At 27.2% G+C, this 25,851-nt stretch overlaps 3 protein-coding genes across 4 annotated transcripts in view; 2 read left to right on the top strand and 1 right to left on the bottom strand.

Moving 5' to 3' along the window:
• LOC114127276 (uncharacterized) overlaps window positions 1–17,026 on the top strand; it is a 48,099-nt gene extending 31,073 nt beyond the window's left edge. For both annotated transcript variants that reach the window (XM_027991466.2, XM_050205769.1), the window contains 2 exons: window positions 12,606–13,690; window positions 15,534–17,026. In XM_027991466.2, the coding sequence (XP_027847267.2) occupies window positions 12,606–13,055 (450 nt within the window). In that variant the 3' untranslated portion in view covers window positions 13,056–13,690; window positions 15,534–17,026. The remainder of the gene's footprint in view (window positions 1–12,605; window positions 13,691–15,533) is intronic.
• LOC114126432 (fatty acid CoA ligase Acsl3) overlaps window positions 1–25,851 on the bottom strand; it is a 120,118-nt gene that overhangs the window by 3,815 nt on the left and 90,452 nt on the right. The gene's annotated exons all lie outside the window — the stretch shown is intronic.
• LOC114127275 (TATA-binding protein-associated factor 2N-like) lies at window positions 13,131–13,694 on the top strand. Its single transcript, XM_050207243.1, has one exon. The coding sequence runs from the start codon at window positions 13,131–13,133 to the stop codon at window positions 13,692–13,694; it is 564 nt and encodes a 187-aa protein (XP_050063200.1).

Genomic DNA, 25,851 nt, shown 5'->3' with positions numbered 1-25,851 from the left:
AAAAGCCTGATAAAACTGAAACATTGTAAATGTATTTCTTTAGCGTGCATCAATTTTAACGTTTCAAATTAATTGTCTAAATTGTTTTTGATTTATTCAACCCTGTAATATCGTATATAAGATGACCTGTAAACTAATCGTAAACATTTCTTGATAGGTAAATGAATGTCGTGATTCTTTATAACATTTAGTTTGAAATTTATGTAGCTCTATTGCAATTATTGTACCATAGGCCATAACCATATTATTCAATAGACAATATTTTATTTGATTATACAGAGACTAAGCGTACAATTTAATAAATATAATTAGTTTAAAGTGTACAAATATCAATTTAAATTAGGTTCTGTTTTAAATAATTTTCAAATAAATTTATGTAGTTTTATAGGGACTGAAGTTTTAGTGACAAAATAATCAATGAACTACTTTGAGTTCAAAAATCAAATGCTCAACATAATAAATATTTATAATAATACATATTATTGCAACTTAAAATTTATAAGTAATAACAATAATAATAATAAAAAAATATATATGGGAATTTTTCTACCAATCAGTCGACATTAGGATTTAAGATTTTATTAATTAATTATTAGTAACGATGTATTCAAACAATAAAAACTACAAAATTATGTATACATAATATATATATATATGAATAAGATATTATTAATTAATATTTGGGTAAAACCTATCGCTTTATATTTACAAAAAGAATTTACATGGTTAGTACTATAACAATAGTAAAAAAAAAATGTATGCCAGTGAGTACCATAATTATATTGTACCTACATTGGACGTAGAGTGAGTCAAATATTATGGTTGTGTTAATTTTGAATTTAATGATATATCATTGTATACTAAAAACGATTCTGAGTGGAAACAGTATGTAAGCATATAAAATTACAATAAATATCCTATAGGTACTTGTGATAGGTTTTTTTTTTGAGCTATTTATTTTATTTATAATATTACGGTAGGTTGATATCATTTTTTCTTGGATAATATAGTATTCAATTTTATTATAATATAAATACATTTTTGTCGTTTATACCATATTATAAAAATTTATACAAATCAAAAATTTTTTTTTCGTTCTGTAAATACCGTATAACTACAAAAACAAATTCATAATAATATGAATAGATTTCATTTTAAAATATATCAAAAATGTCACAATAATATAATATTTGTGAAAGTTTAAAGTTTCCAAAAAAAATATTTTTAAATTATAACAAAATAATTAACATTACTATGTTTCGCTTAGATAAATAATTTCATAAAACAACTTTAACTGACAATGTTTATAAAAAAGTAATTGCTGTTTTGTACATTTTTTTAGATTTTATGGTTTCAGTATGAACAACTAATGCGAATCTTGTATTAAATTTTAAGAATTTTGATCTAGTGAATAATTTTTTCAAAATTTATCCTATGTCATTTGTTTTAATTTTAAATGCTTATAAAAAAATAATTTGACTTTCGATTGAATTTTTTTATAGGTTTAAACACTTATAAATAACCTTGTTTTTTCAAATTAATCTCAAAACAGCCATTTTTTGGACGTCTGATATTAAGTCACAATAATTTTCATCAAATACCTCGTCAACTTCTCAATTACTTCCTCCAAAATCATAAACAAATATCTCTGTTTTACTTTTACTTATACTTAGACCCTTCACCTGTTCATCTTTCATCGCTCTTACAATCATTCGTTCACTTCTTACAAATTTCTACTAATAAGTAATAACCTTAACATTATTCATCATGACACCTCACTCTATAACTTGTGTATCTTTCAAAATTTCGCTCATTACCTTAAATAGGTAAAATCTCATCGCAGAATTCTCTAGTATACATCTACTCTTGTACTAAAATTGTTTGTTCTTTACATAAAATCTTCATTCTCGTCGTTACCCTTCATAAGGTAAAAGTAATAAAGGATATAACTAAAAAGGTACCATTGATATTCCTTTCTTTTTTAGATATAATATAACTCTAATGTATGATATTATTATGAGACAAGTGTGATGATGGCAAACTAATCTAGGTTCAGTAGTTAAAAAATAATTCAAATAAAAAAAAATCTTATACGTTGAAGTAGAATATAAAACGAATAATATCCATTAATAAATTATACTAAGACATACTATTTTTTGAAATTTGGACATTGTGATGCAATTCACTAATTCGAATGATGAATTGGGCTATTTAAATTATATATAAAAAAAAAAATTACAAAAAATTTTACCATAAACTAATCCAGTGCATTTTCATCAAATTTAAAATATTTCTACGAGTTTTTAGTAATTCGGAATAGAACATCGTGATTATACTGAAACACGTGTAGAATGGAAATTGTACATTTTCTACGATTCCATTGTAGTAATAGTTGACTATGTTTTTGTATTATAAATAAAGTAAAAGCTAAATATCGGTAAGTCATCGTATATAGGCTTTACCCTCCACCCATTTTTCAGTAGATAATGTGCTGAAAGCTAAAATGTCCCCAACAGTTTTTATTGTTTACTAAGTAATGTCTTTTGATCACTGGTGTCGATAAATTGATAGTCTCAAATATCATTATATGTATAAATAAAAAAATGACTATTATCCCCCTTAAAATAAATCACTTCTAAGTTGAGTGAGATTTATATGGCGGTTTTGAAGCATATCCGCCTAAAAAATTTAAAAAAGTTGGTGCCTAAGTACTTAAAAAAGTAAAAACTGCAAATAATTGTAACACAATAACTTCCGTGTTCTATTAACTATGTTACTTATTTATTACTCATTAACATTTGTATAGATATGTTATGACGTGTCAAAATGTATGTACATCTATTTATTATTCCTGTTCATTGACTATTAACAAGTAGTTTTTTAATCTTATCGCTCTCTGTTATATATTATGTTACATAGTTTTTGAAGTTGACAGTTATATCAAATCTAATATCAGATATGTCAGATATTATAATGTTATATATTTTTAATATGTAGGTATTCATGTTTTTATGTCAAAACCTAAATAAACATTACATTTAAATATGCATGTAATTGTGGATCGTTTGTCTTTACAGAGTGATTATTTTAACAAAGAACGCACTTCTTTATTTTGAAAAGGGTTGGTTAATTTTTGATTTTTTTTTTTCGAAATTTAAAACATTTCATTCATTCCTCATATTATATTGACTATATTTATAACACTTATATGTTAGGTTCGATGTTAAAACAACTAAGTATATTACTTTTGGTTTTTAATTTTATAATTGGACAAAATTAAAACTTTTAATATATAAGTACAAAATAAATGTCAAATATCAAATGAATTATTTATATATATATATAACAAAACAAGAACATTTTATTTAAAAGTGATTAGATGATGAAGATTTTAAAGTTTACTACTCCACGCGCTCATTAAAACTTATAAGTTATAATATTTTCTAATAAAAATTAAATATTTAATAATAAAATGTTCAAAAACAAAGGTATTTTTTCAGATATAACGAATTTTCATCATTAAAAGAACCACTCTGTATCTTATTGCCAATACATAGACTCATCTAAACTAGTCGTAGCTTTATGCATGTAGAGTGTATAAACATGGTGTGATCGAAAATATTATTTTATATTTTATTACGAACGTTGAACTCTTATGGGATTCAGTAACCCATTTTCAATGTGTCTTCAATCTAGATACTTAATATCAAAAATACAAAAATCTAAAGTTACGTATAAAGTAAAGCTGGCGCTAACATTTACTAGATCTTCTAAAATGTGTTAATAAACTGAATTTGCGTTGCCACGTTGGTATAGTTTTCGTAGTTTTATTTATTTATATCTTATCAGTTTATTGTTGGTAGGTAGTAAGAACCTAGATAATTTATCAATTCTACTTGAATATTTGTATTTCCCACGAGTAACTATCACATTTTGCATTGATTATGCGGTTCAATCTTTTACACACGGGTGCTTACTACGAAATATTTGTAGTTGTTAATATTTAATATGACCATTAAAAATGTTTCACGTAATCACATTTACTTCTCTCCTAAAGTAACATGTAACAAACCCTGGGGCATATTTATTTATCTACCACTTATATAGGCCTGTGATAAATAATCCACATAAATGCCTTAAATATAAATTAATATTAGGTTCGTCAAATGGATTTTAATATAAATTAATTTTCAGCTCATATACGTATACACTTCAGAGTTATTAAAGTAGTTTCTCAATCGTTGTATTTTGGTTAATACTATTTTGGTGACATAGTAACGAAATTCGCAGTACTACTATTTACCTGTTTAGTGGTGCCTGTCTCTCAAATAGTCATATTTACATTAATGTACCTATTTAGTTGCTTACTCACGGTTACTTTCAGGTACTATTATAGTACTTAGTATACTAGGTAGTGTGTATAAGTACTGTATAGATACTGTATACAGAATACTATATTTCGTTTTTGTATCAGATATCGCTTTAAAACGTTGTTAAAATTAAACAGGATTCTATAGATATATTACAGACCACAGTTTATCATTTTTTTTTTAACTAGAAAACCTTTTTGTATTGAAGACCATTTGACCGTTTCCTATTTGCACTCGTACGCATTACAAAATAATCAAGTACAACTACTTACACTTCAGTCAATAAGAAAATATTCCGAATCTATATATCCCCACGAGAACAGTTCCACTGCAGTGACATGATGTCGCATGTGGATTCGCAGAGAATATTATTTTCTTGGGAAAGCGACATAATCTTTCGCTGAACTGAATATATGTAATCGCTGTCTGCTGATGGTTCGCACACATTCAGTGTGACGGCAACTCGAATAAATTGGCTTGAATTACCTATAGTCATGTTGTGTTGTCAAGTATCGCCAAACTTAACTATCTTTTAAATTCAACCATGTATTTGAATTAGTATTCCAATATCTTTGGTAGTAATTAATGTATTGGATATTCTATAGTTTTCAGTGCAGTTTGTGAAACCGAGTATAAAATAAAAATATATTCTTAGGTCCGCCACCTTTGAGAGCAAAGTGTTATTGATAATAACATCATCTTAAATTATTTCTATCTAAAATTTAAAAAAATGTAACATATTGTGAATTAGATAAATTTACCAAATACCAATATCAAAAATAATAATAAAAAATATATATTTTAAAATATGTCACTAACAAATAAACTTACAGTGAAACTGTATTTTAAATAATGAACCCATGTATATAATATATTTCCATTGAAATTGTATATTTAACTTTTTTATGTTATATTATTAACGCGTGTAAGTGATAAAATAAAATATTATTAAAATATGCTTTTCAAATGAGAAAAGTGTTATTCTTAGGTAATAAAAAATAAGTACTTAGATGCTATTTAATTTAACCTTAATTTTTTATAAAAATTCGATTGTGTAGTTAAAAACGAATTATACATTTGAAATAAATATTAAGTTACAAGTAGGTGTTATATAAATAAATAAGCTTTCATTGCATATTATATTATATTATATTATACTACGAGAAAATACTTTTTTGTACATTATGTTGATATTCATTGTAAATTTAAATTGATAAATACTATACTTAAATGTAGGTATTCCCAGCTATTACATTTTTTTTTTTATTAGTTTTATTCGTAAAAATGGACGAATTTTACCATTTAGTTTGAAGTAATTTTAGAAAGTTTATTGACTGACTTTGTCAAAGTTTACACAATGTTATATTTTAAATTATTAAATTATTTATACTGTAAAGAAAAAAAAAACAGTTTACAGTTTCTCCTTATTTTAACTAGTTTAATTTATTATTATAAATACTCGTATGAAATTAGGTAGGCGTTAACTCAATTACGTTATATTTAGATATTAAACTTGTTCGTATTATGTGTTATTATAAAGTAAATGGTTCAATAAATATTAAATACTCCTGTAATGTATTATATACAGTGTAACTTCCAAATAACAAACTTCCATTTAACGAAATTTTCTATTTAACTAATTATTTTTGAGAACCATGACCTTCATTTTTAATTATACGTTAATTCTATTTAACAAATCCCTCTATAATACGATTTTTTTCCGTTCCCCATGAGACTTCGTTAAATATAATTTTCTCTGTATATATCAATAATCAAATTATGTAATAATATTATAATGTTAATAACAATTATTTAGATTAAATAATAATTCGGAGTTTTCAATAAAATTAGAGTAGATACTTTTTAATAAAATCTTACTCAATTCATGAAACCGAAACCATTTTTCATCATTTAATAAAATACAGAAAAAAAGTATGATAAGTGAATGCTTTTTCATGAAATACACGCTGGAATTTTATATAGTGAAATAATAGTGTATATTTATATATATTATACAATGTATAGGTATTTAATTTGAAAGTTAGAAAATTAATTTGTGTATTCACTCATTGATATTTGTTTCGTATTTCTTAGTGTAAAAACAAAATGGAATATATTTCATGCAATAGAAAACTTTTCGTTAAACGATAAATTTAACAAATAGATTGTATAGGTATTATACTATATGACATGATAATGTTCGTTATTGTAATATATGTAATATAATAATATAATATAATAAAATGCATATTTATATTTTTTTCTGAAACAGTGAAATATTTTGAAATATTGTATGTAACCATTTAACTGAAGTCTTTAAAGTATTATTATTATTATATTTTATACTAAATATTTTTTCATCTGTTGAGTAGGTAAAGTATAGTTAGAGCCAACCATAAAATTCGAGTTTTTTGTACATTATATATCAAAGGTTTATTAAAAATTATATTCAAGACTGTTTTTTTTTTTATAATAAGTATAGTATCTATTATAAAATAAAAATACCTATATAGTCTGAACATGACCAAAAATAGTTTTTTTTCATCACAGTTTTATTTAAATACATATTTTTCATTTTCTTTAAATTTGTTAGTTGTTACTTGTTTGCGTTTCACTTTCTATCAATACCTATACTATAAACATTTATTTTTAATTTAAAATTTATTTTACGTATAATATTATAACTACCGTTGCTTACATAATAGTTACGGAAAAAAGTTTTAAGAAGTACTTAAACTTTATCTTTTCGAGCACATTATTCTATTTAAAAATACGTGTACTTGTGTTTTTTTTATATATAAAAATTATATAAGTATAACATAATAAACTTATTTTAATTCAGAAATAATTTTCAAATAATGATATTGATGTTTTCGATTATAACTAAGTACAAGTTATTTAAAAGTAAAAATTCGCACGTTTAGGTACTTAATATACTTTTTATTTAAAAAAAAAAAATGGAAATATGACACAAAACTGTTCGAATACAATATACTATTCTTATAGTTATTTCAAGTGTAATTATGAATATTTTTCATTTAAATTTGATTAGTGCGTCAGTAATAACAAAAAAAAAGTTATAAAAATATAGTAGGTAGGTACCTGGTATATACATCTTGAAATAAAATGATAACCATTTATTAATAATTATAATATATTTAGCATTAATGATTTTATACAATGCAATAAAATGTAACAAAAATCTAATGACATCCTATAATTATAATCTTCTAAAAAACTTATAAATATCTATAACATTTTATTTATTTTGAAATGTATACGTTTCAAAGTATTATATTTCATTTTTTTGTGTGTTATTTAAGTAGTGTAATATTGCTGTAAGGTGTTAACCATTTTGTTTAAATTTGTAGCTATAATTTCAGAATGATATAATCTTCTTGTACTTCAATAGCAGATAATATTTCCTTAAAATGCATCGTATCAAATACATTTAAAAATCTCAAATAGTTGGATACTGTTTTAAAGTTGACCTTCAGTGAGTTTTATATCTTTAAATTGAATTAATTAGAACTCATTTTTATAAAAATATCAATTTAGTAGATAATACAATGGTAGCAGGTTATCCAGTGTTTTCACTATTTTTTATTAGTGGGAGGAGGGAGCAAAAAAAAAAAAACCAAACGGAATAAAACAATAATAATTTATTTTATTGACTTTAGCATAACATTTAAATTTTATACATTTATTTTAATCAAACTAATAAAATGAAACGTCTGTGAAATATTTTGACACCTGCGTATCTTCACAAAGATTTTCAGCAACTTTATTTTAATAAATAAAAATGCGTTCAAATAAATAAGAACATTTTGAATATAATAATATAAAATAAAAAATTCTTGTATAATTTACATATCTTTTTAATATATTTTTGTATTTTTAACAATAAAATCAAATGACGAAATAACTTCACTTTTTCGGACTCAGACATCATGATTGCAATTAAATTTGATTATTACAAAACTATATTTCTGTATATATCAACAAAGACCAAATTTCTAGTTACATAATATAATAATTGAGGCCTGAATAGCAATCAGCGATAGTTCAGATCATTGGTTTTAATTTAAAAATAATAAATCATCAAAGGCAACTGTTCTCTAATGATGGAAACAAGATTCTAGATAGTACTGTGGACAACAACGTAGTGATAATACCAACATATTGGCTTCACCAGGCACTAAGTCCGCGATAATCAATATCTAACCAGCAACTGTTTTATTATATGATAAAGGTCATTAACTGATGAAAAAAAAACAATTGTAATTTATAACATGTCTTTACGAAAAAAATAAAAAAAAAAACATAACTATGAACATTTTTCAATTAAAATAAGAAATAAAAAATGATTCATTTCGTTTGAGTTATAGTTTAGTTGTACAATTTCATATTTTAATAATTTAACGATCATGTTTTTGGTGAATACATAAAATTGTTTATGTTATATTATATTTATATTGGAAAACAATTAAATAAATGTAGACTGGAGGTAGCTAGTTATACATTACAGCATTTTAACATTTTTTTTTTTTTATATGAAATGAATATTTTTTCTTATTTAACGTTAAAATTGTTTATTATAATACTTATGAAGTAAAACTTGTAATTTTGTATAAAACAGTATGTAATCACTGAAAATATATTTACTATTTTTATAAGTATTTTTTTCATTAGATATAGGTACTAAATAATCACATCAAGCAATTAATATCTTTATCTGGACGTTGATTTATTGTTATTTTTATTACTAACATTTTAATAATTACAATAACCTTGTCCTTAACATATTTCAACGACTGTTTCACGTGAGCTTAATTATTTGTCTTTAAATTACACTCTTGCTATATCTACAAAAATATAATAAAACTGCAATTTTACATAATATAAATTTATATTTTATTGTTGTCTCCGTATTTTTTCTGTGTTATACCCATGTTGTAAGTATCTAACTTTGTTATCCTCGATTCTGAAAGTTTTAATGTAAGATAATATTCTCAATATATCTGACTGATTCGTCCGACAGTAACAATATGAATTATATAATGACGTTAACTACTCAGACGTAACACGGATAACCTAAAAAAGGCATAGGAGTAATTAATGCGTTTTTTGATAGAAAAGTTAAAACATAAGCAGAAATTACCAACTTACTAATAAAAACCCAAATGGATATCCTGATAATATAATGCAATTAATTATTATGCAATGCGATCATTTGGTACATTTATATTATGAAAAGTTGTCCGATTTTTTGTCATTTCGTGATGTTTAAAAAAGACTTATCCCTCTAACCTGATGGAAGCAAATTATTCATTTTATGCATTCAAAAACCCTGAGCACGGTATGATCGTTTTTTTTTTCATGAACTGAATGTCCGTTTTACTAAAAGAATGATTACGATATGTAAACGTGAGTATGTGACATAAATATATTATCATTATATTATTATGTAACCCTAAATACCTATAAGACAAAACGACTACGGGTATAAACATTTAACATCAATAATAGCAATTAAAATTAATATTAAATAATAAAATAATAAATAATAGTATTGAGTATTCTCGGTAAATATACATTAATTTATAGCTTGTTAAAGTAAATAACTATAAGTTCCCGACAGCTTTGATTCAATGATACGAATATTAATAGATATACAGTAAAGCGTAGGTAGAGACACAAAATATAGGTAGGTATTAATATTTTCGGTTTAGTAATCAAACACCTACGTAAAACTAACGTTATGTAATTACAAGATATATATTTTGTCTGCGATATTTGTTATTGAAGTAATGTGTGTCTAACGTCTATAAAACATGTAATGGAATTATCGAACCAATAATTTAAATATAGGTATAAGTAATTGTTATTCATATAAGTATTTTAAATAAAGATAGCAGAAAATGAATATAATAGAGGCAGTAAAAACAATTTAACTCAACAATTTGATATATAATAATTATAAGAATTATGTAGTGTCAAATTGTCAAACGATATCGAAAATAAAGCTGACGAACAGACAAACCTATTTCATAATATTATTATTATAGGTCAATTTACAGAGAATTTAAAAAATTGGTTGCACAATCTACTGATATGGTTTCAAAATGAAACATATTATATGTACAAATATATGAAGTATTTTATGTTATTTATTTGTTTTGACGTAAAAAAAATATGCTGTAGTATAACAGACATATTATGTTGAACAATAGTTTAGTAATTGACATATCATTTAGATCGCAAATAAAGTGTAAAAAAAGTTTACAAAATATAACTATGCGATTAAGTTGCTGGTTATTTCATGATATTAAATTTAACACGTGATACATTTTTATGAGTTTTTTTTATGTTTAAATATTTTAAAACCTAATTAAACATTTTTGATGTATATATAATATTGTAAATTTTAGACGAAAATTTAAAAATTGAATATAATATTTAGGCATTTAGCATTGTTTTTCTAAAAATAATAAATAGCACCGTTATAATATATATATTTATGATTATATCAAAAAATTATGTCTTGATTAACTTTTTTTTAAATTTTAAACATACATGCAGATGCAACAAAATATGCCTCGGCCAAATTATAAATTGTAATATTTTTGAAATTTCAGTCATAATATGAAGACTATTTTTTTAAAAATATACTCACAAAATATGCTTCTTTTTTTACTTTATTGGTGTTAGTATTTGTTAAAAATCTTTAGCCGTGATTTTAAAAAAGTTGAATTATGCAACTTGGTACTTTTTAAAATCAATTCTTTCTTTTGTACGCATTTACAAAACGAGTTAATTAGTTATTATCAAGTATATTTTTTGAAATTACCTTCAAATATTTCCTTCCACTCAGACCCTGTACCTATAGGCTACAGAAGTTATTAGCTCGTTTTTTAAGATTTATATTTTTTTATAAAATCTTAAACAACTATTATTTATTTTCTATTTTTTACAATTTATTGTTACTAAAAAAAAAAAAACACTATAATAGTATAATTTATTTTTAATAAATAATAATTTATTATGTATACAAAAATTACTTTTAAATTAAAAAAACAATGCACAATGTTATAGACAGAATCGATAGGTAATGAAACAGATTTTAGTATAAACTATAAACTATGCATTTGTATTGCGTCAACAATAAAAAAGGTACGAAATTACAAAAATATTTATCTTAATTATTGTTTATACTATATTAATGTAAGACAAAAACGATAATGATTTATATCACTTATAACTGATTGAAAATGTTAACTGCAATTACAATACTAACTTTATTACTAGGTAAACACGTTTTTACTAAAATGAATTTTTGATACCATCAAATAGATAATAGTTTTTTCTACAAGTTTCGTTAAGTTTGGTAAGTATTTTTCAATTAAATTACAGTTATTGTGAGATGCATTTCATTACAATAAATATAAATAACAATTATCTATAAAAGTACAAACATTTGTATTTCGACAACACATATCTTAATCTTGCAATACTTTCTTGAAAATGCTCATATATTTATCTCTTTAGTGTTATTAAAAAAATTGTATGTAATAATAATTATTTTATTGAAAACTATGTCTTCTTTAAACAATATTAAGTTTCTTTTTTGCATTCTGAGAAACGGAATTGCAGGATAATTATTTTTACAGAACCTAATGGGTTAACCTAACCTAATGGATTACTTATTTTGACTCTCTTGAATAACTTTTAGGTTTGTAGACTGTAGTTACGTGGTATTGCAGTCACGATTAATATTGTACCTAACATCAATAAAGACGTTTATAATTAAATCGCCTTTATGATCTAAGGTACTCATTGCCCACCGAAAATTAAATTGAGTGGGCAGTAGTTCCAAACAGACTCGAAAGACAAGAAGCCACCACGCCCCCTTTGAATGACCTTTAGCGATAATTTTCCACATCTCACGAGATGTTTACGTTGCATTTTAACGATATGTCGTCATTTTATAATATTAAGCGGGCGGTAATTATTTAATATACGAGTAGATATAGCCCCCCCTCCATCAACATTTTTTTTAAATTTTTTTTTCCAATGGGGGTGTGCTGGTTAGGTTAACCTAGGTTAACCCTCAGTGCCCCCCCTGGATCTGCCCTTGATTATTACTCGGGCCTATCCCGAGAAATATTGTAAGGATCACACACACACTCACACATCATCATTATTTTTAACGTATTGTATTATAACCCCCAACAGGTCATCGACTTTTCGATCATGGACGGTGGCGGAAACCTGTCGGCTGCGTCGTCGGACGCGTCATCGCTGAGCGTGCCCGGATCAGGCGGACCCGGTGGCCACCGTTACAGCGTACCGTGGGGCAGGCGCAGGAGTTCCACGTGGACGGGCCGGTACTCGGACGCCACGGAACCGGAATTCGCAGACCTGCAGCGGATGGCCACCAGGGGCAGTGTGGGCATGCACAGCCTATCGGACTCGCTTCACAAGCTGACGTTCACGCAGAGCCTGGCGTTCCCGGAGCTGGCGCGCAAGCTGGCCAACAGGCGGCGACAGGAACAACTGCGGGCCGCCATAAACGACAACAGCCAGGACGACTTCGAAGCGTGTTCCAAGTTCGTCGCCGTGGCCGGCGGGTTCCTGCTCAGCCTCATGGTGTACTGCGTGGTGAACAAGTACGGTAAAGCATAAGGGTCGCCGCCCCGTGTCCAGGACACGGGGCTTAGCGCGGTATCTGAAAACCAGACCGTGGCTATTATTGCAGCGATGAACGCCACCACCGCTGCGACCCGATATGCTGACGTTATTGCTTCGGCGACGCAAATCTATGCGAGCGGGCCGCCGCCGGTGCCGGGACTGCATGTCGCCTCCAATGACGGCAGTGCATCAGGCGGCGGACGGGGTCGCTCGCTGTGGAATTATATTATCCCGACGGATGTCACCACTAACAAAAGCCGTAAAGGTGACCGTGGAAACGACCAAAACGGAAGTCCGGGCAAAGACCGCGGCAAAGGTCCATACAACCACCGCGGAAGGAGAGACTTAGGCGGACGTCCGGACGACAATCGTGGAAGAAGCGGCCTAGGCGGAGGTCCGGACGACGACAATCGTGGTAGAAGCGACCGAGGCGGCAGACCGGATGGCGACCACGGAGGTGATCGAGGAGGCAGTTCGGACGACGACCATGGAGGAGGCATTTCGGTCGACGACCACGGAGGAGGTGACCGAGGAGGCAATTTGGACGACGACTACGGAAGAGGTGACAGAGGAGGAAGTCCGAATAATGACCGCGGAAACGACCAAGGCAGCGATGCCAATGATAACAGGTAGATCGTCAGGTAGTAAACGCGTGCACCAAATTACTGAAGCGCACGCGTGAGTATTATCGCACCGCTACACGCGATACATACACACATACACACACACACACACACACACACACACACACACACAAATAGACGCGAATTAGTTACGACCTTGGGCGACCGAAATTCGATAAAACTATAAAAGCAAACATAACTTTATTTGAATAGAGCTCCATTGGCATATAACAATATTATTATCATCGTAGTAATGACGACACTATATGTGACCGCCGTTACCGCGTTTTCGTTTCTAGTCCCAAACTCTTCACTACAATAATATATGATATTAAATTTGTGCAGCTTCATACGAAAATGTAAATTTTTACTGCCGTGCGTACGAGCCAAAAAGCGTCTATACTACTTATCCACGCGAGTTGGACTATAATATTATCGTATTCGCGGAAAAATGGCGTGAAAAAATATAAATTAATAAATAGTATATTATTTTTCATGTCGCATTCGAATTACGATTTAAACGTTTGATAAAGCGAATCGTAAAATTAGCGTCGAATCTAAGTTTTCAATATCATATATTATTATTATGAATCCTAACGTTTTAACAACGATGTGCGTCATAATATTATCTTTGTACATTGTGTATGTGTGTGTGAGTGTGTGTGTATGTGTGTTACTTAGCTGTAGATTTAGTTTTTCAAGTAGTGACTGTAGAATATATAATATATAACATGATATACACCCACAGAATTCGACAATTTCGATTCCAATTATTATTATTTAAACCTACACAAATCGAGTATTCGAATTTAAAGGTATTCTGTTTTACATGTAGAAATAAATTCTGTCAAACGCAACTCTAAGCGAAGCTCTCTCTTTATCCTAAAATGTTCATTGTATGTTCAGGTCTTCGACGATGCTATTTTTACCGTTTTTTACACAGTTACTTATGCTTAAATCAAAGTCAAAATATACACTATATACGTTATATATCGACTAAAGGCACCAAAATAGTATGAACACATTACCCGTTCAAATGTCAATCTGTGTTCACTTTCCAATCTACAGAGCCATTGAGTATTGAGATATAGCAAATAAAATTGACGAGTTTTTTTTAACTGCCTCCCAAGAAATCGTGTAAAAATATAAACATACCATTGTGTAAAACTAATAAAAATAACCGATACCCAATGATAGTATTCGCTACGCTCGATATACCGCAGTAAAACCAGACAATAATAGCGGCGTACACCTACCTACGTCAGTCGTTACGGAGAAACGGTTATATTTTGGCGTTCGAAGCGAAATACACGTTTTTGAAATAAAAATACATAAATCAGAAACTAATTTATTTGTGATTTGAAAATATTCCAAGTTGACTGCGAGTTGTTTGAGTAAGTTTGCGACAAAGGAGTTATTCGCGACAAGTTCAAAATAGTTACCGTGTCTTGGTAGTGTCAGTTATCAACATTGTGTAGTGTATAATATTTAACATTAAACGAGCACCTAATTGGTTACCTATACAGAAAGGAAAACCCTATAGTATCAGACGAGGCCCTAGAAATACACCGCGCAAAAACGGCTCGAATCCGCTTTTAAGTGATTTAAAAATTCGAGTAAATTGAACACACTATTATATTGTATATTTTTTCGCCGCCACAATACAACACGCTCTTTATTGTATAATGTGCATGCAATAGACCTTATACATATTATCCAATAGAGTTTTACGCGGAATTGAAATCATACGACGAAAATATATTTCGATTGATATTTATTTGTATGCCATATTTTATTATATTGCTCTAAATTGACGACTGTTGGTAATGTGTATATTATGTAATTTCAGACGAATATACGTATGGCGTATTAATAACTACCCGTAAATCATGCTATGGCCCACACGATGTTATTTATACTATTAGATGATAATAATAATAATAATAATAACGAATACTAAACTATATACATATATATATATCGTTCATATTTAATCAATTATCATAATATTGCATAATATTTAGTTGGAATATTAGTAAATCGTTTTTAACGTATAAAATAAAATATTTATACAGCTATATCATAAAACGTATATCAATGCATACCTACTCATATATAACTTAAACTTACAACTAAATATAGTTGGTAATTATTAATTATTGATTAATATTTAATATTACGTTGCTTAATATTTGTCTACCTTTATCATACTATTATATATATAAGTGAACGAGTGGGATCTTAAGTTACGATAATTGAAATGGATATACTCTCTGAAGTCGTCTTTTTAGACAAGATACTCGTACTTATTATAGAATAATTCTCGTTTATTTTAGGATACACGACGAATGAAAGTTAAATTAATCTGAATGATTAAGCGTGTAAGGTTAATGTTTATTGATTATTTATTTTAATTATAACGGGAAATATATTCTTTTATTATTATTATTATTCTGAACTACTTATTATGATTTTTCAAAGAAATTTTAAAACGTTTTTGAGACATTGAATTGCATTGATAAGAAAAGTTTACGTAGGTAGTTAAAAATTAAAAACAATTATTAATTTACATTTACTTATTTTTAAGAATCTAATTTAAGTTTTTTAAATATTATATTGTGTATTTTAAATAATGAAAGGTATCCGAATATTGTTTCTGGAACATTGCATAAATAAACACGTACGACATGGCTGAACTTTTATTGCGTTAACAGCGAGTACATTTTATATTATTGTAATTATTGATAGAACGAGTAATTATTTTATATATATACTAATAATTTGTAAGATTCTCGGTGAGATAAAACTGAATTTGTGTAATTTATTAAATTAACTTCCTACGTATACTTATTTTATTTTAAACTTTCCATTACGATAATAATATATTATTAGACAAGTTAATTAATGTAATAAACTAATTTTAAGTTCAACATTGAATTTATGTAACTACCCTATCCATCTCAGATATTATGATAATATATTATCTAGAAGATTATTAAGACTTTCCAGGTTCCTTTATATATTATATAATATCATTATGTAGTAACCGCGATTCACTACTCTTAACTTATTATTTGGTTCACACGATGTAGGAGATAGAAATTAAGTTTTTGAATGTTAGAATTAAGTGCTCATATTATGAAAATACGTGTTTTCTTCCCGTGCAAATAATTTTGCATTACCATTCACTGTAAGTCTTTATATGTATGTTATGATATTATATGAATAAATTCATGTAACTTTAAATAATAATATAATGTAATATGTTTATCTCTAAATGTAATATGAATGGATTATCAATAATATTATTATCTTTCAATTAAAAAAATATCCAAAATAAAATGTGCGTGAATTAATTAGTGAACCTTTACAATACTTCCTAGCTTTTGTAGTTTCTATTTTCTACTCCATATGTTATAGCTTCTGGAGCCTGGAAGTTTTGAAAACGTCTATGTGGTGACTGAACTGACCATCACTCACCTTTAATAATAATATTATAGAATCGAGTTTGAAAAATCGTAATTGGGTATCTTTGATTTTTAACGAACAAACGCAATGATAAAAATAAAGAAGTGAACAAATATATAACCGTTCTGCTTTACAGTACCTAGTAAGTATGTGTCGAAACGCCAAGCGTTATGAGTGTTATGACTGTTATGAGTATTGTCATAAATAGGTATGTTAAATTTTATTCAACGGAAAACAATATTGCAGAAACGATCTGTTAGTCTAAACTACTAAGTATATTTTATTATGTGATTAAAGTATTTAATTTTATTATTAAGAATATCCAGGGTTATGGTTTTTTTTTTTTAATATCGAATTTATCATATATTATTGCTATTCAAGACAATAATGGATTGCCGTAAAACGGTTTAATTTTATATTTTCATTTTTTTTTCAAGATGAGACCGTAAAATGTAAAAATGTCAACTTTTCTTCAAAATATTTAATATGAGAACACATATCAGGAATATGTTAATTTTTATCTAATAGTTTTATATCAAGTTCATTCGTATACTTCAATTTATCAGTAAAAAATGAAATTTCAGAAATCCTTACTTCATTTTTTAGGCATAGAAGCGTCTTATTCTCTATTTTCTTCCAAAAAAATGTTTATCACTTGACGTAACATTATGAGACTGAGACGCAATAAATAAAACACAATTCAATTATTGAATTATCATTTATATATTATGTAAAATGTGTAAATAGATTTAAGGGAATAACTAAAAATATAAAATATTTAATTTAATTGTCATTTTAGAGTGAGCTGTGGGGAATAGTCGCGTGAGCCGGATGTGTCTCGTGAACCGCAGGTTGCCGACCACTAAATTGTACATTTAGAGGACGCCACACCCGCGCGTGTTGTCTCCGTCTTACAAGTGTGTAACATAGCAAATTTACACTCAACATATCACGTTTAGCTCCGTTAGTTTAAAATGTTGAGTGAATCGAACCATTATGAAACTTGATGGCAACAAAATTATCTGTGTAAGTATATGTTGGTTTTTTCAATAGTTCAATTTTTTAACAAGTTATGCTTATATAATATATCGTAAATTTAAAATCCTCATAACTCACTTAAAAACTGAAAAATCGTTAAAAAAACCAACTTACAAATATAGAAAATGGTGTTACCATCATGTTTCGTTATAAGTCGATTCGTTCTAATTTTTATACTTACGGTGCTAACCGTGATCTGCTGAGCGTAAATTTGCTATGTTATTCACTTGTAAGACGGAAACACCACTCGAGTATGGCGTCTTCTTAATAAAATATAATATTCGTGTGTGTGTCTGTGTCTGTGTGTGTGTGTGTGTGTGTGTGTGTGTGTGTGTGTGTGTGTGTGTGTGTGTGTGTGTGTGTGTGTGTGTGTGTGTGTGTGTGTGTGTGTGTGTGTGTGTGTGTGTGTGTGTGTGTGTGTGTGTGTGTGTGTGTGTGTGTGTGTGTGTGTGTGTGTGTGAACTAGTGCGTGCGCCGTGCGGTCAGGATAAGCTACGTAAGCGGAGCATGCCCGGCCAAGAAGGAAGAAATGAAAAATTTAAAATTTATCATATTAAATTACAATATACATTAAAATTACCACTGTTTATTAATTTTTATTTAAGTTTTCAATTTATTATTTTATTATTTTCGTAAAGGCAATTCCTCTACAGATGCGCTCGTATATTTTAGATCACCCGGCTCGTATGATCGTCATTTTAAGAATGATCGGTTGCGGTAGAATTCATGTTTTTATGTGGCGGTTAAAAGGGCCGAGAGCTTGTACTAATATTTTTTAAAACGAAAATCCAATATTTTGCAGTTGCTCAATGGACTATTTTCATTATCAATACACTTTTATTATATTATACATTTTAGAGTGTAATTTTTGTCGATAAAATTGCTTAATTTTAACTTGACATTTTATCTTAACGCTTACCCAATACAAAATATCATTGCACACTTTTTTTACACTGCAGTAAAAGAGCCAAAGCTAAGTCTTTCACTATCGTGATTTAGTACATATATTATTATTGATGTTATATAAAGCTATAACAGAAGATGTACATTATACGCGGTACACCTTGAATCCGATTATTTACATTTTTTATTTTAAAGAGGGGTTTGAGATATTGTTGGCTCGCAAGTCACAAAAAATTAATATTTTTTGTTTGTATATTATGGTTGCCATTGGTTACAGAAAAGAAATGGTTATTGTAATAAATTGAATATAATTTTAGGACCGTCTTTAAAATTTAGTCAAAACCATTGCAATGTTAAAAATATTTTTAATTTCTTCTTAAAAGAGTTTAAAAAGGATTATAAATCCATAAGCTTTTATTTTATCATGGAACACGTCTAATTTTTTTATAAAATTATCTATTTTTTAATAAAAGGATGCTAAACCTGCAAGTGTCTGCAGCAAACGTACACAACGTAACAAATTTGCTTTTAGTAAAATCGATTTTATGTTGTTAAATTATATTATATATTAATAAGCTGTTTTAATTTTTTATGATTAATTTATATTTATTAATAAGGCTTTATAACTTACAAAAAAAAAAAAAAAAACATTATCTGTGGTTATCTCTTATTCTCTTGTCAATTTTTATGATATTTTATTTTTTTAAGCAAATTATTATAAGCATTTTCATATTTTGGTATTATACGAGTACACAGGTACTTATACTAATAATATGCGTAATAAAGTCACTGCGATTTAAGTTTCTTTGATTGATATAACGAAACCGTTATTTTTTAATAAAACATTCAACTCTGTCAAAAGTATTTTGGACCATAAACTTATTAAGGTAGCATGAAAGCATGAATTATTTTTGAGGAACCTTGATTTAAATTTTCAAGCTTTTTTCAGGAAAACAAAAATAATAATAAAGAACAAAATATAAATTATCCATAAACATCTTAAGAAATGTCTAAATATTCTTAAAATATTTAATCATTAATAATATTTTCTTTAGTTGCTATTCGTAATTTATTTTTCTATTAATAATAAAATAAAATAAAAACAATATGGCAAGTAGTATTAAATTAACTGTCGCCAAATTCATATTATAATATTATCTAAATAATAATTATTATTATAATAGTAATTCACTTTCACATTACATAGTATCTTTGAGTGTAGATGACGATTTAAGATAGTAAAATATTACAAATTATAATATAATATATTTTTAATATCTATCGTAGATGATATAATTATATAACTTATTTTATTGTAAGTCAATACCGTACGGGTATGAATAAGTTTGTAAAAATTAATCTATATTTTAAATATTTTTGCAAATAAATAATATCGCTGTAAAAAAGTTTTTGATGCCTATTTTTCATAAGTATAGCAAAAAAAAAGGCAAGAATTTCGTTTAAATTTCGTTGAGATGGAATCGAAATTGAGTCCCCGGTACCAGGGTCGTATGGTCAACTTGTTACACTTTTTTCAGTTTCATCGGTGGAGCCGTGGTTGTATTCCAATAAAATATAGCCGTGTTAGAGACAGTCGTGGCAGTCTACTCACCGTCACGATCTCCGCATAAGTTCCTGGTACATATTTTCCCAATATTCGTGGTTAGGAGCAAATTTGTTGCACATAAGTTGTACCACACGAGCAATAACGACAGAGGTTTGTGGATTATTTATGAAATTTAAACTTGAAATCTCTGTGTTAAGGTAAATTAATGTTGAAATGAAATTAACGTTATTCATTTATGTTATTGACCAAATTATTTTTTAAGACAAGATATGCAGGCAAAATTCAAATTCTATATAATTTTAAAAATAAAATAGGTGTTTTAAAAAATAGAAATAATGCATTATTTTTTTTTAAATTTTTTTTTTTACAAATTTTACTGCCATGAAATATTTTATTGTTACGCGACTTTTCAGCCCACGAGGGCCCGCAACGAAACTATTACTAGCTACTTTTTAAACACATTTTTAATTTTTAACTTGTTGAATAATATCATTATAAGTCCTTAGTTGAAAAAAAAGAGTTTTTATCGTTTTTCCATAAGAATATTTTTAATTTTTTCGTTAAAAGTTGTACGAATAGTTTCTATGTCAATAATAATGGCCATTTCATATCGTACATATGACGACAGTTGCACACATTTTGTAAGGTAAACATTTTAATACTAGAATTAAAAATTAAAGTTAAGCATATTGTTGACATACAGTAGTTTTTCTACAAACGTTTAATGTTAAAACTTCGAGGAGTTTCGATATTATTCATACGTAAAGTAATGATTTCTAATTTAATTTTAATTTCTTATTTAAGTTGATTCTAGTTTTTTTTTGTGATTGAAACATTTTTGTAAAAATATGAAACATTCCATTTTCACTTAAACTATTATTTAATACGTTTATTATTATTTTTTTTTTAAAAGTTCATTGGTTCAGCCTAATTTTAAGCTGTATCTATAGGCATTAAAAAAATAAAAATTTTAATTTTATAAGTGGCGATAAACATTTTTAGACTTGTTTGAAATATTTTAAAATATAATAGAAGATCCTAGATATTTTATTCTTTTAGACTTTTAGTAACTAAAAAATATTAAAAATAGAAAGTCACAATAATTTCTTGATAGCCGTTTGAAATTTAAATTTTGAAAAAATTTCAAAAAAATTACAAAAATGAATCAACTGTTAGAGAAGTACCTAGTTAAAAATGTATGAAATTGTTATTTTTTTATCTTTAATTCCTTAAGAGTACAAACTAGATCAAATTTGTTAACAGAAACCAGTGTGTATTTTACTTCTCCAGGAGATAACTACAGAGTATAGACACACACACAAATATTCTTTTTATTGTTAAACCAATAAAAATACATCTCTCCACTCGGAAGCCTAAAACAAATGTCCAAATAATAAACTGAAAAAACTTGATGTTTTAAGTGAAATTATATTTTTAGATTAGGATATAGTTGTTATTGTATTTAGATACGTCATAATTATATGAGCTCATGATAATAGTGATAATTGATAAAATACTATAATAGTAATAATAGTTTAAAATAAAATAGTATATTAAAAACTGGTACTCAGTTATATTCTGTATTTAAAAAAGTTATTGTAATGATATTTGAAATGTCTGTAATGATTTCCAACGAATTTTATTTAGAATATATTATTTTTGATCTATAAAATTTATCAAATATTTGAATCCTATTAAAAATGGTATTACATTTGTTCACAGGAAGGAAGATTAAACTTTCAGTTATTTGATAACTTATACTAAATTTCCATCAGTGTTATCTTCGAATAGTCGAATAGTTTTTACAATTTAACTATACATATATATATAATTTAAGCACATTTAAATAATTAAACATAGGTACATATTAATACATTATCTATCATTATTAATTAAACTAACTTTTAGAAAACAACCAGTTACTTACTTAATTAATTAAGTATTTCACATCAATGAATTCACGATAAACTGTACATCTGTGTAAATACCCGACGACCGATGACTATACCAGACAACAGGTGTTTGAAGTTTTATACATCAGTGTTTTTCAAACATGTGCGAATGACTTACTTTCTAGTGGATGTATACCACAATATCGAGTTGTAAACAAAATCAAAAATTATTTAATTTTTTTTTTTTTTGTTGGTATTATCGAATTATAAAAGATCCTAAATATGTAACTAGATTGGCTTAATCCCATTACATTTCAGCAGGTATAACAGTGCAACACTAGCAAATTAACTCATATCAAAGCCGTTTACATAGCGAAAATAATTTCAAAAAAACCTAACTACTAGATTACATTTTAGTCTAATATTATATTTTGCCTACAGGTAAAATAAAGACAATTTGTTGTATACGAAAATTGAAAAAAAAAACGACATTAAAATACCTTATTAAAAATAAAATATCTTCTTTTCTCTCAAAATGGGATGATTTTGACAAGATTTTCGTTTTGTACTTGCTACGTTACGCTTCGTTGCGTATATCGTTATTAATAATACAACAGACAACAAACGTGCTTTATATGAAAAATTTAGTGAAAATATCCACATAAGAGATAGATAAAAATGAAAAGTTGATTATAATTGTTCATCATCTCGTGCATAATGTAACAAAATTAGCATTAGTTTATTCCCAAAAAATATTTATCCCATGTAAGTTCACATGTTTTACAACATATTTACTATAGAATGTATAGAGGAAAATTTTGTTTGATGTTTTCGGGAATTTTTTCAACGCACTTATTATTTTGAACACGGTACTATATTATAATAATGTAATTTATCGTATATCTTACTATGTTAGTTGTATGGGAGTTAACCCATACATGTAACCGAAATATTTCGCGTCACACAACTACTTATCAACAGACCAGCTATTTTGTTAATACATATTATGTATATGTATATGTGTGTACTGTAGTGTAGCGATACTCAAAGGGAGTAGACGGGTTCGCTGAGCAAAAACAGTGAGTGCTAGTGTGCGGCGAGGTGTGCAACTGTGTCCGCGTAAGTATGTACGCACTTAAAACTATAAAAAGAAAAATGGTAATTTGTTACACAGCATCAAAAAAATATGTAATATAAATATTAACATCATTAGCTCAACGAATTAACAATTATATAAAAAATAATCTTCTGGGGCTCTATTCGAGTCCAACACTATATGTATAAAACAAGATAATCATAAAACATGGTATGGTATGTTGGAGCACTGACTGCGCCCAGTCACTAAAAACTAAATATAAATAATAATAAAATTCACAGGTACAATGACAGTTTGAAAATTTGTATTAAGTTCAATATTATACAACATAATATTAAGTAACAAATATCACAAGAAAAATATAACATTCAAAAAAATTCACAGTGTTTTTAGTTTGTACCTATTTTAATATCAGACTCAAATTTGATTTTAATTACGACCTCATTGACTTTTACTTCAAATTCAAAATAAATTTATCGTGATGATTAATAGTTTTTATTTACGTAATAATTCAATAAAATTTAGTACTACTTAATAAAATACAACCACGTGTGCGTATGAATTCTGTGAGAGGACTAATACATTTTTATACTATTTCTTTAAAATTAATAAATTGATTAAAGTATTAATTTTTTTTTGATTTTGTTCTTTTTGTAAACTATTGTGCAAAATCCAACGAAACCATATCTTAATTTTCTGTTTTTAAGGATGTCAGTGTGAGTCTTTATATGGTGTTCAATACTGCATTATGGGTAATCTTAAGAACATTTAAAAATGTTTTAAAATAAATTTACAAGTAATTTACTCTCCAATGTCACAAGTGAGTAGTGTGTAGTTATGATATTTTATTCAAATAACAACGTGTCTTAACTTTTTTATAAAAATAAAAACTTTTAAGTGACGGAACAAAAAAAGTAGTTATAGTAGATACAATTATCTAGTAGCCCGTGATGTGTTTTAATACCTATATTTATAATACGTCGTATATGAATAGATAAATGTTAAGTTTTTAGTTCTGATCGGTGTGTTGTATGCACGCAAATATCAGTTTTATACAATAGGGTTTTTTAAATATATATATTTTTTTGTGTTAAATGATCAAAAGGTTTAAAGAAACATTAAAAATACTTTAATCTTAAACTTCGGGGATGATTATATAGTAGAAAATTAGTTTAATTTTAGGGTTTAAAAAGTAATTTTCTAGTACTTATTTTAATCAACAGGAAAAACTAAAAAGAAGTTATGAAAAACTAGGAATATTTACGCAATACGCAACTCTAGTTTTTTAAAAATCAACTTATTTTTAATTTTCTTATAATTTAAAAACGAATAAATGTAGATGGGTATTCGAAATTTCCAAAGACATTAATTATGCACAACATGCATAATTATAATTTGACAATTAGCGTTCGATATTGAATTACAATCAATATACTACAATGACTATCAAGGTGGGTATTCCCACTCACAATAAAATATTTAGTGCTTTAGTTGTGTTTTGTATATCTAATAAAAAATAAAATAGAAAAGAGTTTCTGTCTTTTTCAGGTTTCAGCTAATCTGTGACAATTAATTGTATTGCCATTATCGGCCATTGACATTATTAGTCTTAAAAATTATTATTATTTGTTTTTTTTTTTTTTTTATCAAAAATAAGCTTCAAAATTTTTCCATACTAATTATTTCTTTAATACATCTTAGCACTCGATTGCGGCAGTCTCGTTTTGTTCTAGGAATTGGTGAAAAATCATATTTGACTCAAGCAATATAATTTTATATAAAATTTGTCTGCATTCAATGAGAAGCAGAGCCATATTAAGAAATTTCCATCCTGGAGCAACAATAAAAACCGTCTCATTTTATCGAATACAAATTTAATGTAATACAAAAGATTAACCACCCTCTCAGCCACACGGGGCAACAACAGCCTGTTGCCCCTCTTTAAATGTGGCTTGACGATAATATCAGTTTAACTGTTGTTAGTAAATTAGACTCCGCAGATCGAGCATTTGGTTAAATTTTTTTTTGTACTCATAAGATAACCACGTGTGTATCTGATATGTTTTATTATTAAACGTGTTAAGATTAGGTACATACTTCTTATTCATTCTCTAAAGTTTTTGTTTCTTTTCAACGTTCGGTTGTCAGTTTTATTTCTTTTAGTTTGGTTTTATATCTGGTCGATTTTATTTCAATTGTATTA

This window comes from Aphis gossypii, chromosome X (genome assembly GCF_020184175.1).
Source record: "Aphis gossypii isolate Hap1 chromosome X, ASM2018417v2, whole genome shotgun sequence".
In the NCBI taxonomy this organism is placed as follows: domain Eukaryota; kingdom Metazoa; phylum Arthropoda; class Insecta; order Hemiptera; family Aphididae; genus Aphis; species Aphis gossypii.
This window is presented reverse-complemented; position numbering and strand designations above follow the sequence as displayed.